This window comes from Mobula birostris, chromosome 4 (assembly GCF_030028105.1).
Source record: "Mobula birostris isolate sMobBir1 chromosome 4, sMobBir1.hap1, whole genome shotgun sequence".
Lineage (NCBI taxonomy): Eukaryota > Metazoa > Chordata > Chondrichthyes > Myliobatiformes > Myliobatidae > Mobula > Mobula birostris.
Genome location: NC_092373.1, coordinates 174830826 through 174849110, shown reverse-complemented (window position 1 = coordinate 174849110; position 18285 = coordinate 174830826). Strand labels below are relative to the sequence as shown.

The 18285-nt window shown below is 43.9% G+C and overlaps 1 protein-coding gene across 6 annotated transcripts in view; it reads right to left on the bottom strand.

Annotated features, from left to right (window-relative positions):
* uso1 (USO1 vesicle transport factor) overlaps positions 1-18285 on the bottom strand; it is a 136637-nt gene that overhangs the window by 112062 nt on the left and 6290 nt on the right. For all 6 annotated transcript variants that reach the window (XM_072256533.1, XM_072256532.1, XM_072256535.1 and 3 more), the window contains exon 2: positions 1044-1130. In XM_072256533.1, the coding sequence (XP_072112634.1) occupies positions 1044-1130 (87 nt within the window). The remainder of the gene's footprint in view (positions 1-1043; positions 1131-18285) is intronic.

Sequence of the window (18285 nt, the reverse complement as noted above, 5' to 3'; positions counted from 1 at the left end):
CTTCTATGGCAAAGAAGAATTACATTAAACCTACTTACAACATTGAGAAAATCTGCAGATGCTGCAAATCAAAGTAATACATACAAAATGCTGCAGGAACTCAGCAGACCAGGCAGCATCTATGGAATAGAGTAACAGCCAGCGTTTCGGGCTGAAACCTGGATGAGACTCAAATTTTTCCAGCATTTTGTGTGCATTACTACTTACAACCTTGTCTTGGTTAGAATGGACCAATGTACACATTTCTAGCATGCATAATATAAAAATGCTGTAGCTCTGGTAGAAGTTCAAAAAGAATTTACAAAGACACAAGGACTGAAGGAGTATATTTATGAGGTAATCTTTAACAAAGCAGGACTGCCATCTCAAGAAAAAGATAGAATGCAGAAGAATGGAAATATTCAAAATTATGGACAGGTGCAGTACAGATGTACAGAACTAAACATATTATACCAATAATCATAAATACACTAATAAATCCTAGAAGTTCCTGAAGTGATAGGACTGTTAACAAAGTTGGGAAAATAGACTCAAGGGAAAGTTGGATGAGCACATGAGATTGGGGTAGAAGAACTTGCCAATGGTGCAGGGAGAGGACAGCGAGTTGGAAGCAGAATGAAGTGTGGAAGCAAGATCCTGGTGAGCTAAATTGCTTGTAGAGTTTTGCAGAATTGGCCACCCTGGTAGAGCGGCAGTTAGCGAAAAGCTATGACAGCTCAGGGCAGAGTTTAGATTTCAATCCCAGCATGCTCTGAAAGGAGTGTCTGTACATCCTCCCTATGGAATGTGTGGGTTTTCTCTGGGTACTCCGGTTTCCTCCCAGAGTCCAAAAATGTATCGGGTAGGTTAATTGGTTAGTCTAAATTGTCCCATGACTAGGTTCAGGTTAAATCAGGGTTGTTGAAGGTTGTTGGGGTGGCATGGCTCAAAGGGCCAAAAGGGCTTATTCCACACAGCATCTCTAAATAAATAAATTCCATTATGATTAAACTACAATTTCCGTCTTCCTTTTACTGCAAATTTTGAAACAGTCAAGATCATACCTTTGACAGTGACTTGAGTGCTCTCACAGCATCTCTACGATCATCCAGCAGTGTAGAAGAAGCTACTCTGTCACATAGCTTCTGAACCTGTTCAAGAAGATAAAACAGTTAACTACTGAATGCAGAGCACAGTCCAGATAACTTAACTGCAAAGTAACATTGAAGGATCAAATTCAAATTTTTACTCTGATTTTCAGAAGGCGTTTGACAAGTGCCACATATGAGACTGCTAAACAAGATTAGAGCCCATGGTATTACAGAAAAGATCCAAGCATGGATAGGAGATTGGCTTACTGGCAGGAGGCAAAGAGTGAATTAAATAGGCCTTTGCTGATTGGCTGCTGATGACTACAGGCATCCTGCAGGGGTTGGACCACTTCTTTTCATGTTAAATGTCAATGATTTGGATGATGGAATTGATGGTTTCATGGTGAAGTTTGCTGGCAGTATAAAGATAAGTGGAGGGGCGGGTAGTGTTGAGGAAGCAGGGAGTCTACAGATGAACTTGGACAGAATAGGAGAATGGGCAAAGAAGTGGCAGATGAATATACTGTAGGGAAGTGTATGGTCATGCACTTTGGTAAAAAGACTAAAGGCGTAGAGTATTTTCTAAATGGGAAGAAAATTCAGAAATCAAAGGTGCAAGGGACTTGGTAATCCTCATGCAGGGTTCCTTCCTTGCAGGTTGAGTCAGTAGTGAGGCAAATGCAATGTTAGCATTCATTTCAAAAGAACTAGAATGTAAAAACAAGGATGTAATGCTGAGGTTTTATAAGACATTGGTCAAACCACACTTGAGGTACTGTGAGTTTGGACCCTTAACCTAAGAAAGATGTGCTAACATTGGAGAGGGTCCAGTGGAGGTTCACGAGAATGATTCCAGGAATGAAAGAGTTAATATATGAGGAGTGTTTGATAGCTCTGGGCCTGTACTCTCTTGAGTTTAGAAGAATGAATGGGGATCTCAATGAAACCTATGGAATACTGAAAGGTCTGGGTAGAGTGGATGTAGACATGATGATTCCTAGTGGGGAAGTCTTGGACAAGAGGGCATAGCATCAGAAGAGATGAAAGTCTCTTTGGAACAGAGTTGTGGAATAATTTCTTTAGCCAGAGGATGGCGAATTCATGGAATTCATTGCCACAGGCGGCTGTGGAGGCAGAATCATTGGGAATACTTAAAGCGGAGGTTAATAGGTTCTTGATTAGTAGGATGACAAGGATTACAGGGAAAAGACAGGAGAATGAATGGGGTTGAGAGGGATAGTAAACCAGCCATGAAATGGTAGAGCAGGCTTAATGAACCAACTGGCCTAATTCTGCTCCCATGTCTTTATGGGCTTATGGTAAAATCATATTTTTTTAATCTGTCAACCTATAAGCAATAAATTTGATCCATATACTGATAAGCTATTATAAATTAATGCACTTCATAAAACTGGGGCTCAAAGTTTGATAATGGCTCAAAGACCAAAAGTGCCATAATTTAGATCTAACTAAAAGAAGAAACACCTGAAATCTACAAGAAAATGCTGAATTAGTATGAATTGATATTTAAAAGTGGACACAAATAAGCAAAGTACTCAACACAGCTGAGAAGTCTGTTGACATTGTACAAGTTAGCATATTGAAATAGATTCAAGCTGAATGTTCACTTTAAATGGAACAGAAAATTATTTTGGTCACTTGCACAATGTATACCTTCAGTCAAATATTCTCAGCTTTGTCAATTGTTTCAATGTACATAAGCAGATTTGCAAATGTCTAACTAATGCTAGAAGCTGTAGAATTAATTCACATTCACAATGCAATTGAGTAAATGTTATCTACAATATTTAACAGTCTTAACAAACTTTTAACAAGTTCTAACAAAAGTTAAAACCTTTTTTGGTTTACAATAACCAATTGTTGACCAGTATTGTAAACAAAAATGGCAAAAAAAACATAAAATGCTGTTTGTCGCATCTAGCCAAATGTAGAATGTGGGTGAGGTACTGCACACCCTAATCAAATGACTGCACTTCAAAAGAAGCATCCTGAATATGGAGTAATTTAATGATTTGGACACAGCAATCATTGGACTGCATGGTCCAAAGGGCAGGCTTTGGGGAGTAAGGAGACTTCAGTGAGATACGACAACAGTGAGCCAGATTAACAGAAGATAGAAAAAAAATAGAAAACAGCACAATACAGGCCCTTCAGTCCACAGAGTTGTGCCAAACACGTCTCTACCTTAGAAATTACTAGGCTTACCCATAGCCCTCTATTTTTCTAAGCTCCAAGTATCTATCCAAAAGTCTCTTAAGACCCTATCGTATCCGCCTCCACCACCGTTGCCGGCAGCCCATTCCACACACTCACCACTCTCTGTGTAAAAAAACTTACCCCTGACATCTCCTCTGTACCTACTCCCCAGCACCTTAAATCTGTGTCCTCTTGTGGCAACCATTTCAGCCCTAGGAAAAAGCCTCTGACTATCCACACGATCAATGCCTCTCATCATCTTATACACCTCTATCAGGTCACCTCTCATCCTCCGTCACTCCAAGGAGAAAAGGCCGAGTTGACTCAACCTGTTTTCATAAGGTATGATCCCCAATCCAGGCAACATCCTTGTAAATCTCCTCTGCACCCTTCCTATGGCTTCCACATCCTTCCTGTAGTGAGGCAACCAGAACTGAGCACAGTACTCCAAGTGGGGTCTGACCAGGGTCCTATACAGCTGCAACATTACCTCTCGGCTCCTAAATTCAATTCCACGATTTGTGAAGGTCGATACACCGTATGCCTTCTTAACCACAGAGTCAACTTGCGCAGCTGCTTTGAGTGTCCTATGGACTCGGACCCCAAGATCTACCTAATCCTCCACAATGCCAAGGGTCTTACCATTAATGCTGGATACTGCCATCATATTTGACCTACCAAAATGAATCACCTCACACTTATCTGGGTTGAACTCCATCTGCCACTTCTCAGCCCATTTTTGCATCCTATCAATGTCCCGCTGTAACCTTTGACAGCCCTCCACGCTATCCACAACACCTCCAACCTTTGTGTCATCAGCAAACTTACTAACTCATCCCTCCACTTCCTCATCCAGGTCATTTATAAAAATCACGAAGAGTAAGGGTCCCAGAACAGGGTCACTGGGTCACTGACCTCCATGCAGAATGCGACCCGTCTACAACCACTCTCTGCCTTCTGTGGGCAAGCCAGTTCTGGATCCACAAAGCAATATCCCCTTGGATCCCATGCCTCCTTACTTTCTCAATGAGCCTTGCATGGGGTACCTTATCAAATGCCTTGTTGAAATCCATATACACTACATCTACTGCCCTTCCTTCATCAATGTGTTTAGTCACATCCTCAAAAAATTCAATCAGGCTCGTAAGGCACGACCTGCCCTTGACAAAGCCATGCTGACTATTCCAAATCATGTTATACCTCTCCAAATGTTCATAAATCCTCCCTCTCAGGATCTTCTCCATCAACTTACCAACCACTGAAGTAAGACTCACTGGTCTATAATTTCCTGGGCTATCTCTACTCCATTTCTTGAACAAAGGAACAACATCCACAACCCTCTAATCCTCTGGAACCTCTCCTGTCCCCATTGATGATTCAAAGATCATCTCCAGAGGCTCAGCAATCTCCTCCCTCACCTCCCACAGTAGCCTGGGGTACATCTCATCTAGTCCCGGCGATTTATTCCCGGAAACTTGATGCTTTCCAAAAGCTCCAGCACATCCTCTTTCTTAATATCTACATGCTCAAACTTTTCAGTCTGCTGCAAGTCAGCACTACAATCACCAAGATCCTTTTCCATAGTGAATACTGAATGAAAGTATTCATTAAGTACCTCTGCTATTTCCTCCGGTTCCATACACACTTTCCCACTGTTGTGTACATACATCTACTGATGCTTCTGGACACATCTTCAGTGATGTTCCTGGAATCATCGGGTGTTTCGGGTCTTTCAACATCATACAACCTCCTCCAGGTGACCCAGCCGGGGCTGATCAGACCCCAGCTTGTGTCCAGATGGCTAGCTACTTATGACTCCATGGCTCCCCTCTTTTGAGCCACAGCCTTCTTGAGGCCCTCTCTGTCGCATCGGTGGTACTACCGGATGGCTCTCCTCTTCCTCTCTTCCTCGATGCCCAAATTGCTGAAGGGTCTAAATAAGGAACGGGCTGGGAATCCCCTACAACCGACCTCCACTGGGAGACACCTCGCTCTCCATCCAGCCTGCTGACAGTTGCTGACCAGTCCTGCGTACTTGGAGAGCTTCCTTTCAAAGGCCTCTTCCAAGCGATCTTCCCATGAGACTGTCAGCTCTAGCAGCACCACTTGCTTAGTAGACTCAGACACTAGGACTGGTGGCTGCGATATGATTGGGGAACTTCAGGTGCCGTTCGAGGTCCACCAACAGCTGCCAGTCCCTTGCAGAGGTCAGGATGTCTGCAGATGTTCTTTTGGCAGGTTTTGGCTGCTCCCCAGCTCTGACACAGGCAATGATCTGCATGGAGGGTCGGGACCACTTCGCCCATTCAACTCCTGCGCTGACGGCTTCAGCGATAGTCTTCAGGACCTGATCATGCCTCCACCTGTACCATCCCTCATCAAGTGCCCTTGCGCAGCCGCTGAGGATGTGCCCCAGGGTTCCTCGCTTGGAGCACAGTGGGCACACAGATGACTCTGCCTTGCCCCATGTGTGCAGGTTTGATGGGCTTGGAAGCACATCGTACACTGCCTGGATGAGAAATTGGATGCAGTGTGGTTCGGCTTTCCAAAGATCAGCCCAGGTCACTTTCCTCTCAACCGCATTCTCCCATCTTGTCCAAGCTCCCTGTTGCTTCATTCCCACCACCTTGCAGGCTCTCGTCTCCTCCACTACTGCTTTCACCACTTCCTGAACTAGACAACGCCTTTCCTTTCCTCTGGTGTCTATTTGGGGAGTTGGAAAGGATCCTAGTCCAGCTCAGCCTCGTGTGACCACTCCCACCAGCCTCCTGTGATGCAGCCTCGCCTCTGCTTCCTGAACAGCTTCCTCTACCCTCCACTTCCTGCCAGTCCTCACTTGGATCCTTGCTCTAGCCACCTTCGGGTCACTTGAGTCCCTATACTGTAGCACTTCTCTGGCTCTTGTTACCTTGAATTCTTGCTCCAAGGATTTGAAGGGCAGTTGCAGTTTGTTATGGTGTCATAGAGTGCGGCTGCTCAGGCTCTTTGGCAGCCCCAGCCATCTCCTGAGGTGGTTGCTAACCCTCCTCTCGAAGGTTTCGACTGTCGAGATCGGAACTGCATAGACGAGGAGGGGCCACAGGATTCTGGGAAGAATGCCATGCTGATACACCCAGGCTTTAAACTTCCCAGGTAGGCCAGATTTGTCCACAGATTTCAGCCAGCCATCCAACTCGGTACAGGTCGCCTGAATGGATGTCGTGTCCCTTAAAGAGTTGTCAAAAACTTTGCCTAAGCTCTTGACTGGCTTTACTGTGATGGTTGGGATGGCTGTGCCTGCGATGCTGACCGGAACTTGTTCTCCACCTGCCCTTTCCTCAGCACCATCGATCTTGATTTGGCTGGTTTTCACACTTTTTAGGTCTTATTCTTTCACATCTTATCCTCTTGCTCTTCACATACTTGTAGAATGTCTTGGGGTTTTCCTTAATCCTGCCCACCAAGGCCTTCTCATGGACCCTTCTGGCTCTCCTAATTTCCTTTTTAAACTCCTTCCTGTTAGCCTTATAATCTTCTAGATCTCTAACATTACCTAGCTCTCGGAACCTTTTGTAAGCTTTTCTTCTTGACTAGATTTATTACAGCCTTTGTACACCACGGTTCCTGTACCCTACCATAACCTCCCTATCTCATTGGAACGTACCTATGCAGAACTCCACACAAATATCCCCTGAACATTTGTCACATTTCTTCCGTACTTTTCCCTGAGAACATCTGTTCCCAATTTAAGCTTCCAATTTCCTGCCTGATAGCCTCATAATTCCCCTTACTCCAATTAAACTCTTTTCTAACTTGTCTGTTCTTATCTCTCTCCAATGCTATTGTAAAGCAGATAGAATTATAATCACTATCTCCAAAATGCTCTCCCACTGAGAGATCTGACACCTGACCAGGTTCATTTCCCAATACCAAATCAAGTAGTCTCTCCTCTTGTAGGCTTATCTACATATTGTGTCAAGAAACCTTCCTAAACACACCTAACAAACTCCACCCCATCTAAACCCCTCGTTCTCGGGAGATGCTAATCGATACTTGGGAAATTAAAATCTCCCACCACAACAACTCTGTTATTATTACACCTTCTCAGGATCTGTTTCCCTATCTGCTCCTCAATATCCCTGTTACTATTGGGCAGCCTATAAAAAACACGCAGTAAAGTTATTGACCCCTTCCTATTCCTAACCTCCACCCACAGAGACTCCATAGACAATCCCTCCATGACGTCCACCTTTTCTGCAGCCTTAACACCATCTCTGATCAACAGTGCCACGGCCCCACCTCTTTTGCCTCCCTCCCTATCCTTTCTGAAACATCTAAAACCCGGCTCTTGAAGGAACCATTCCTGCCCGAGCTATCTAAGTCTCTGTAACGGCCACCACATCATAGCTTCAAGTACTGATCCACACTCTAAAGCTCATCTGCTTTTTTCACAATACTCCCTGCATTAAAATAGACACATCTCAAACCTTCAGTCTGAACACATCCCTTCTCTATACCTGCCTATCCTCCCTCACATACAGTCTCCAAGCTTTCCCTATTTATAAGCCAACCGCCTCTTCCCCAGTCTCTTCAGTTCGGTTCCCAGCCCCCAGCAATTCTAGTTTAAACTCTCCTCAATAGCCTTAGCAAAACTCCCTGCCAGGATATTGGTCCCCCTGGGATTTAAGTGCAACCCGTCCTTTTTGTACAGGTCACACCTCCCCCAAAAGAGGTCCCAATGATCCAAAAATCTGAAACCCTGCCCCCCTGCTCCAAACCCTCAGCCACGCATTTATCCTCCATCTTATTCTATTCCTATACAGGTGTCCCCTGCTTTTCATAAGTTCGCTTTACGAAATCTCACTGTTACGAAAGACCTACATTAGTACCCTGTTTTCGCTTTCAGAAGGTGTTTTCATTGTTACAAAAAAAAAATTCAGCACGTGATAAAAAGGCAGCGCGCCCGGAGCAGCCGCTCTCCCCCGGATTCGGAACTGCATTGCTTTAACACGTTGCATTGAGCAGCCATTTGCAAAATAAGTTCTATGGTATCGGGAAAGTCTGAAAGAGCTTGTAAGAGTGTTACACTTATGGTAAAACTAGACATAATTAAGCGTTTTGATCGTGGTGAATGAAGTAAGGACAACGTGAGTTTGGCTTGTGGAAGCTGACGAACATGATGTTGAAGGGGTTTTGGCATCCCGTCACCAAGAACTAACAGATGAAGAGCTGATACAATTGGAAGAAAAAAGGATAACAATCGAAACCGAATGAGTAATGATAAAGTACGACTTTAATTTTGAAAGGGTACGTTGGTTTAGAAGATATTTGCAGGATGGTTTGAGTCCTTATTAAGGAACTGTGTGATAGAAAATGCGCGAGGCTCAGCAGTCAAGCAAGCCTTCCACATCAGCTACAGCAGACGACGAACCTCGACCTTCGACATCGAGGCCGGCAGAGATAGAAGATGAGCTGCCTGCTCCAATGGAAACAGACGACGAGATAACACCCCAGCATCCCACTACCCAGGCCACGGACAGATACCAATCCGCGGAGAATGCAACGGTAGCCGGGAGGCACACAGCACATCTTTAAGAAAAAAGCCGAAATAAACATGCTAATTAATTAGGTGCCGCCGACACGTAATTGTTGGCCCAGATCAGAGACAACGCAATCGGAAATCGGCACTGATCTGCGCCGACAATTACGTGTCAGGCGGCACCTAATTAATTAGCTTGTTTATTTCGGCTTTTTTCTTAAAGATGTGCTGTGTGCCTCCCGGCTCCCGGCTACCCCTGCGTGCTTTGCGGCAATGTATTGCTCGGCGGCCCAGAGGGTGGGGGCCACTGCACCACCCAAACTCTGACTCAGCCTAACACACCATCATCAGTGTGCTCCGCGCTGTCCCAATTCCGGTAAGTGATACTACACTGTACATACATTATTTCTACTTTATACAGGCTGTGCATTTTTACACGTTATTTGGTATGATTTGGCAGCTTCATAGCTTAAAGGTTACTGGAGAGAGTGCTCTTGCCAACAGCGCTTGCGTGAGATTTTCTGCCGACGGCGCTTGCGTGATATTTTCGCTATGGAGAACAGTTCAGTAATGATTGTGGAAAAGTATTTCTACTTTATATAGGCTGTGTATTTATCATATCATTCCTGCTTTTACTATATGTTACTGTTATTTTAGGTTTTATATGTTATTTGGCATGATTTGGTAGGTTATTTTTGGGTCTGCGAACGCTCACAGAATTTTCCCATATAAATAAATGGTAACTGCTTCTTTGCTTTACGACATTTCGGCTTACGAACCATTTCATAGGAACGCTCTACCTTTGGATGGCAGGGGAAACCTGCACTCACTGTCGCATGGCACAGGCAGTAATCCCGAGATTACTACCTTTGCGGTCCTGCTTCTCAACTTCCTTCTTAACTCTCTGTGTTTTTTTTTTCTCCAGGATCTCTTCCCTTTTCCTACCTATGTCATTGGTACTAATACGTACCACGACCTCTGGCTGTTCTCCCTCCCACTGCAGGATATTGTGGACGCGATCTGAAACATCCTGGACCCTGGCACCTGGGAGGCAAACTACCATCTAAGTTTCTTTCCTGTGTCCACAGAATCACCCGTCTGATCCCCTAACTATAGAGTCCCCTATCACTACTGCCTTCCTCTTCCGAGCTACAGGGCCAGACTCTGTGCCAGAGGCACAGCCACTGTTGCTTCCCCCTATTAGGCTGTTCCCCCCCCCCCCGCAACAGTACTCAAACAGGAGTACTTATTGTCAAGGGGTACAGCCACAGGGGTATTCTCTAGTACCTGACTCTTCGCCTTCCCTATCCTGACTGGTTACCCACTTGTCTGTCTCCCGTGGCCCCGGTGTGACCACCTGCCTATAACTCCTTTCTAACACCTCCTCGCTCTCCCTAACCAGACGAAGGTCATCGAACAACAACAAACAACAGGAATTCTGCAGATGCTGGAAATTCAAGCAACACACATAAAAGTTGCTGGTGAACGCAGCAACCCAGGCAGCATCTCTAGGAAGAGGTGCAGTCGACGTTTCAGGCCGAGATCCTTCGTCAGGACATCGAGCTGCATTTCCAGTTCCCTAACTCGGTCCTTTAGGATCTGCAGCTCAACACACCGGGTGCAGATATGGCCGTCCGGGAGGCTGGGAGACTCCAGGACCTCTCACATCTGAGCACAGAAAACCGGCCTCACACACAATTCCGCAATTAACACAATTAAACCTATCTCACCTCGTTACCACCTAAGCCCGTTGAGCCAAAGCCCTATCACTCAGCTACCTGCTGGATATGACGGTCTTCTTTTTAAACTTTTCCTATTCTACTGGCTGACGTCACGCGCCTGCGCAGTCTTGCCTCTCTTTTACCCCGAGTATTAAAATGCCTTCACTCAGGAAATCCTTAGCCGTTCCACTCGCAGCCTTCTTACTCTGAATCAAGAAGATCAAGATCTCCGAGGATTGGCAGTACAAACTCAATCCAAGCAGAGGTTTTGATATCAGGAGTCAGAATAATAAATTAGAAAGAGGGATGGAGCTGATTGGTGAACTTCCAGATGGATAAATAAAGCATCTGTTAGCAGAAGTATGAAAGGGCAGCTCACTCATGGGTTCCACATACCATGGCACTGTGGGAACCCCGGATCCCTTCTGTGTCCCAGACAATCAGATATGGGAAGTGTCACAAGCTATATCAACTTACATGAAGTTAAATGCCAGCTGCAGTTTTCGCTGTTCGTGTGAAGCTGAGGGTTACATAAATTATATATTTGTCTACATTGTAGTTTGATTGTGCAGGAAGGTATATGAAGTGAAGTGAACCACTAGGCAAAGGCAGGAGCCATAAACTCAAAGACTTTACCAACCAGTAAAAGGTATTCAACATTGGTGAAAAGGATATTTTCTATAGGGATCACAGCCAAAGTCAAGTGCACAGCAATTTGGGAGCAGACAAGTGTTTCTGCAGCCACAGGCATGATTAAGAATGGTATTTTGCCTCAATAGTTCCAGGAACAAGGAAATCAAATGGATGTGGGTCATTTTAAAGGTAAAGGGTAAACAGATGGTGAAATCGTGTTACCTACAACACAAACAGCAAGAGGAGTTGAGGTTCTGCAAGCAAAGTTTATAGAAGATGAAAGTGGTAATCTCTGAATTGCTTCCAGTTACATGTGGTAGTGAGTTCAGAAGGAGGAAGACAGAGTGACACTGGAGATAATGGCAAGAGGGATTGCTTACGATTTCTGAGGAATTGAAACAATTTCTGGAGCAGATGCAACCTCCACAAACCAGACAGGTTACACACCAGCTGGAAAACTGGTAATTTGGTTTATTACCACATGAACCAAGGTACCCTGAAAAACCTGTCTCACATACCAATCAATTCATTACAACAGTGCCTTGAGGTAGTACAAGGTAAGACAACACAAAATGCAGAAATAAACTGCTTCAATTACAGAGAAAGTGCAGTGCAGATCGATGTTAACAAGGTACATTGTGAGGTCAACTGGATGGGACTAGTATCCTTGTGGTAGGCTTGCAGGAGTTTTTGGGAGAGTTTAAACCACCTTGGCAGAACAGAAACCGAGGTAGAATCAAAGGGGAGAGGAAAAAAAAACCAAGGTGAAGGGACAAATTAGACTCAACTAAAGAGGTTCATAGAATGGCAGAAAAGGGCAAAGTAACCGAAGTACATTAGGAATGGGCAGGCGGGCTGGCTGGTGGCATAATGACATCAGCACCGGACCCGGAAGCGGAGGTTCCTGGGTTCGAAACCAGTCGGGTCCACTCCCGAGTACACTTTCCATCCGTGCCGGGTTGAGAGTCGAGATCACAACTCGACCTCATAAAGTAAAGGGAAAATACTGCAAAAATGTATGTGAGGAGTGGTGCGCCACACAGTCTCTCTCTCTCTCGTTCAGCGCCTTGTAAAAAGCCATGAAAAAGACATCATCACGGACGCACACACGCAGGCACACACCAAAACGAGAAAGGAATGGGCAGGCATGCACATAACCAGAGTCAGAGTAAAGAAAATTGATAAAATTAGAAATTCTATCCAAATACATGCAGCATTCATGACAAAACAAGTGGATTGATAGCATAAATAGAAATAGGTATAATCACATATCCGTGGCAGCGAAGTGGCTGCAAGATGTTCAAGGCTAATATTCAGGGTAATAAACATTTTAAAATCATTATGAAACAGGAATAGCAAGGCAGCATAGCTCTATTAATAAAGGATGAAATTACTGCAATGGTGTAGAATGACACCGTCCCTAAAAGTCAACCTGCAGAAATTGGTTGTGTGGAAGAAAATATTAAGATTTTTTAAAAAGGTAGGGAAGTGTACAGACCCCTTATCACTGGTTATATAGTAGGATAGACTATGATGCAAGGAATAATGAGGCTTGTAAGAAAGGTACTGCAATAATTATAGAAGACTTTCAACATATAGATTGATTTGCCCAAAATGGGTAGCCTCAGGCTACCTCAGGAGTGTATTTTCAATAGTTTCCTGGAGCAAGACACAGAGGAACCAATCAAGGAGCTATTGCAAAATATAATAATAAATAACAAAACAATAATGATATAGTAAGGGATCATCAAGGAAAGAATGATAATTTAAAATTCAGTTGAGTGTGAAAAACTTGGGTGTGAATGAAGGGAATTATGATGGTGTGAAATCATAATTGGATAAAGAGGACAATTAAAATAGATTAAGGACATAAAGTCAGAGAATTAAGTAGATTTCATACTCTGAAGCATGCAACCAAGATAGGTTCAATGGGAAGTGATGACACAAAGGCTGGAGGTGTTGTGGATCGTGTGGAGGGCTGTCAGAGGTTATAACGGGACATTGATAGGTTGCAAACCGGGCTGAGAAGTGGCAGATGGAGTTCAACTTCGGTAAGTGTGAGGTGGTTCATTTTGGTAGGTCAAATATGGCAGACTATAGTATTAATGGTAAGACTCTTGGCAGCGTCGAGGATCAGAGGGATCTTGGGGTCCATGTCCATAGGACATTCAAAGCTGCTGCGTAGGTTGACTCTGTGGTTAAGAAAGCATACAGTGCATTGGTCTTCATCAATCGTGGGATTGAGTTTAGGAGCCGAGAGGTATATAGGACCCTGGTCAGACCCCACTTGGAGTACTATGCTCAGTTCTGGTCGCCTCACTATAGGAAGGATGTGGAAACCATAGAAATGTTACAGAGGAGATTTACAAGCATGTTGCCTAGATTGGGGAGAATTCCTTATGAGAATAAGTTGAGTGAACTCGGCCTTTTTTCCTTGGAGCAACAGAGGATGACAGGTGACCTGATAGAGGTGTACATTATGAATGACAGGCATTGATCGTGTGGATAGTCAGAGGCTTTTTCCCCAGGACTGGAATGGCTAGCACAAGAGGGCACAGTTATAAGGTGCTTGGACGTAGGCACAGAGGAGATGTCAGGGGTAAGTTGTTTTTTTTTAAAAATGCAGAGAGTGGCGAATACGTGGAATGGGCTGCCAGCAACAGTGGGGGGAGGCGGATAGGATAGAGTCTTTTAAGAGACTCCTGGGCAAATAGAGACCTATGGGTTACCCTAGGCAATTTCTAAGATAAGGACATGTTTGGCACAGCTTTGTGGGCCAAAGGGCCTGTATTGTGCTGTAGGTTTTCCAAGTTCTATGTTTCTATCCTAACTAAGTGAGAATAAGGCGATATCAAACTGAAAAAGACTTGCAATATTGAAAAACACAGTGGCAGACCCACAAGACTAATAATCTTAGAAACCAGCAATGGATAAGTAAACAAAAATAGCAGGTGGTAGACAGTGAGAGTAAAATAGAAAGTGTCAGATCTATAGATATATTGAGGGAGAGCAACTAGACAAAACTTGAAAATTAATAAATGGAAATAGAAGTGGCAGAGATTCAAAATCATTACTTTGATTGATCTTCACGAATCGAGACAACTGAATTCATCACAAAGATAAAAGTTAATCAATAGGCTAGAGGGAGAGAGGAAGTTAAAACCTCTCTGCCACTTAAGAAAAAGTGCAATGCCAACTAATGCCAACCAACCATTATAAAGTAAATAATGGCCAGACACTCAGAAATTCATATGACAATCAAGCAGTCAACACAGTTATATGAGGGGGAAATTATGTTGACAAATTTGCTGAGTACAGAACAACACAGAAATGGATATTGTCAGCCCATCTTGTCCATGCTGACCATAATGCCAATCTACCCTAATCCCATTTGGCCACACCTTCCTATCCCAGTACCTGTTCAAATGCCTTTTCAACACAATACCTACCTCCATCATCTCTCTGGCAGCACCTACTAGATATTCACCACTCTGTGTGTGACAATCTAACCCCTCGGATCTTCTCTAAATTTCCCTCACTTAATTTAAACCTGTGCTCTCGAGTTCTTGAGTCCCATACATTCATACAGGTTGACCACTAATCCGACCACCTGTAATCCAGTTCCTTCGATAATCCGGCACTGTTTATGCTTAATATGATCCTTCTGTAATTCGACATTTTCACTAATCCAGCACTCCTCAGGTCCCAATGGTGCTGGATTAGTGAAACATAGAAAATAGGTGCAGGAATAGGCCATTCAGCCCTTCGAGCCTGCACCACCATTCAGTATGATCATGGCTGATCACCCAACTCCGACCCCTGTACCTGCCTTCTCTCCATGTCCCCTGATCCCTTTAGCCACAAGGGCCATATCTAACTCCCTCCTAAATATAGCCAATGAACTGGCCTCAACTGTTTCCTGTGGCAGAGAATTCCACAGATTCACCACTCTCTGTGTGAAGACGTCTTCCTCATCTCGGTCCTAAAAGGCTTCCCCTTTATCCTTAAACTGTGACTCCTCGTTCCGGACTTCTCCAACATCGGGAACAATCTTCCTGCATCTAGCCTGTCTAATCCCTTTAGAATTTTATACATTTCAATAAGATCCCCCCTCAATCTTCTAAATTCCAGCAAGTATAAGCCTAGTCGATCCAGTCTTTCATCATATGAAAGTCCTGCTATCGCAGGAATCAATCTGGTGAACCTTCTTTGTACTCCCTCTGTGGCAAGAAATGTCTTTCCTCAGATTAGGTGACCAAAACTGCACACAATACTCCAGGTGTGGTCTCACCAAGGCTTTGTACAACTGCAGTAGAACCTCCCTGCTCCTGTACTCGAATCCTCTTGCTATGAATGCCAGTATACCATTCGCCTTTTTCACCGCCTGCTGTACCTGCATGCCCACTTTCAATGACTGGTGTACAATGACACCAGGTCTCGTTGCACCTCCCCTTTTCCTAATTGGCCACCATCCAGATAATAATCTGTTTTCCTGTTCTTGCCACCAAAGTGGATAACCTCACATTTATCCACATTAAATTGCATCTGCCATGAATTTACCCACTCACCTAACCTATCCAAGTCACCCTGCATCCTCTTAGCATCCTCCTCACAGCTAACACTGCCGCCCAGCTTCGTGTCATCCACAAACTTGGAGATGCTGCATTTAATTCCCTCATCTAAGTCATTAATATATATTGTAAACAACTGGGGTCCCAGCACTGAGCCTTGCGGTACCCCACTAGTCACTGCCTGCCATTCTGAAAAAGTCCCGTTTATTCCCACACTTTGCTTCCTGTCTGCCAACCAATTCTCTATCCACATCAATACCATACCCCCAATACCGTGCGCTTTAAGTTTGCACATTAATCTCCTGTGTGGGACCTTGTCAAAAGCCTTTTGAAAATCCAAATATACCATATCCACTGGTTCGCCCCATCCACTCTACTAGTTACATCCTCAAAAAATTCTATAAGATTCGTCAGACATGATTTTCCTTTCACAAATCCATGCAGACTTTGTCCGATGATTTCACCGCTTTCCAAATGTGCTATTATCACATCTTTGACAACTGACTCTAGCATTTTCCCCACCACTGATGTCAGGCTAACCGGTCTATAATTCCCCGGTTTCTCTCTCACTCCTTTTTTTAAAATGCAGGGTTACATTAGCCACCCTCCAATCCTCAGGAACTAATCCAGAATCTAAAGAGTTTTGAAAAATTATCACTAATGCATCCACTATTTCTTGGGCTACTTCCTTAAGCACTCTGGGATGCAGACCATCTGGCTCTGGGGATTTATCTGCCTTTAATCCCTTCAATTTACCTAACACCACTTCCCTACTAACATATATTTCCCTCAGTTCCTCCATCTCACTAGACCCTCGGTCCCCTACTATTTCCAGAAGATTATTTATGTCCTCCTTAGTGAAGACAGAACCAAAGTAGTTATTCAATCGGAATGCCATGTCCTTGTTCCCCATGATCAATTCACCTGTTTCTGACTGTAAGGGACCTACATTTGTCTTAACCAATCTTTTTCTTTTCACATATCTATAAAAGCTTTTACAGTCAGTTTTTATGTTCCCTGCCAGCTTTCTCTCATAACCTTTTTTCCCTTTCCTAATTATGCCCTTTGTCCTCCTCTGCTGGACTCTGAATTTCTCCCAGTCCTCAGGAATGCCGCTTTTTCTGCCTAATTTGTATGTTTCTTTTTTGGAATTGATACTATCCCTAATTTCCCTTGTCAGTCATGGGTGCACTACCTTCCCTGGTTTATTCTTTTGCCAAACTGGGATGTGAAGGTCAACCTGTAATTTTATAAACCCCAATGAGGTCACCCATCCTACATAATTTCCTATTTTCCAGTTATAGTAAACACAGCCAGAAACAAATTCTATCTCCCATCTCACTGCACAACTTTCAGCTAAAAGTTGTGACTTAACTGTCATTCTGTATCCCTAAATTTGACAACCTTCACTATCTATGACTGTATAATCTTTCATGTCATCTGCAAACCTACTAATTAGGTCACCTACATTCTAATCCAAGTCACTTATATCTTAACAGCAAAGGTCCCAGCAGCAATTCCTGAATTACATCACTTATTACAGACTTACACCTAGGGAAAAAAAAGTCATCCAACACTATCCCTTGCCTCCTGTCACCAAAAGATCTGGTTTTGCAAGACACCTCAAATCCTATAACAAACAGGATGGACAAAAGGAACCTACAGGAAGTTTATGAGGTATATTTTAATTTCCAGAAACTATTTGATTGAATTGCCACATACAAGATTGTTGCAACCAAGTGCATGTGGTTCCAGTGATATACTGTACTGGCAAGGTTAGAAGATTGGGCAGCTAACAGCCAAAATAAATAGGTAACAGACTGACAATCAGTAACTAGTGGGATGCCAGAGGGATCAGTTCTGGAGCCTCAACAATCCACAATTTGCATTCATAGCTTAAGGAACTTAGTGCACTGCACCCACATTTGCTGATGAAAGAAAGAGAGGCAGGTTCAGCAAGATGTGAAGACACAAAGAACTTGAAAAGGGGTACAGATAGGTTAAGTGAATGGGAAGAAGCTAGCTTGTAATGAAGCATGTGGGAAAATATGAAGTTATCCATTTTGTAAGGGTGGAAAACAAACTGCACAAATGGAGTGCAAGACAAAAACACATGGTGCCACTAAAAGTTTCTAGGGGTCCTAGTGTACAAAATACAAAAGATTGCTAGTAGGAAGGTATGCAAATAAAAAAGGAAGATTTGCCTTTATTGTAAGAAGAATAGAGAATTAAAGTAGGAACATTTTAATGTAAGCAGGAACAGGAGGGGAAGAGAGGATGGCAACGCCACTCAGTGCGCGCGGCCACTCCGAAATGATATCGGTATTTGTAAGTAGATACCGTGCACAATCCTGATTTGATGGAGACAGGCGTGAGAAGCACAGAGGAACATCTGAAGAAACTTCTGAAATGCCTGCTTCGCTGCCGCTGCTACTGTGCGACGGAGAATCTCCAGAGGGGAAGGCCTCAAGTCCTCGGCTTTGCCTAATGCCTGTTGCCGGGGTCAAAGCGCTCGGCAGAGATGGTGCTCGGTGTCGGAGGTTCGAAGTTTTCAG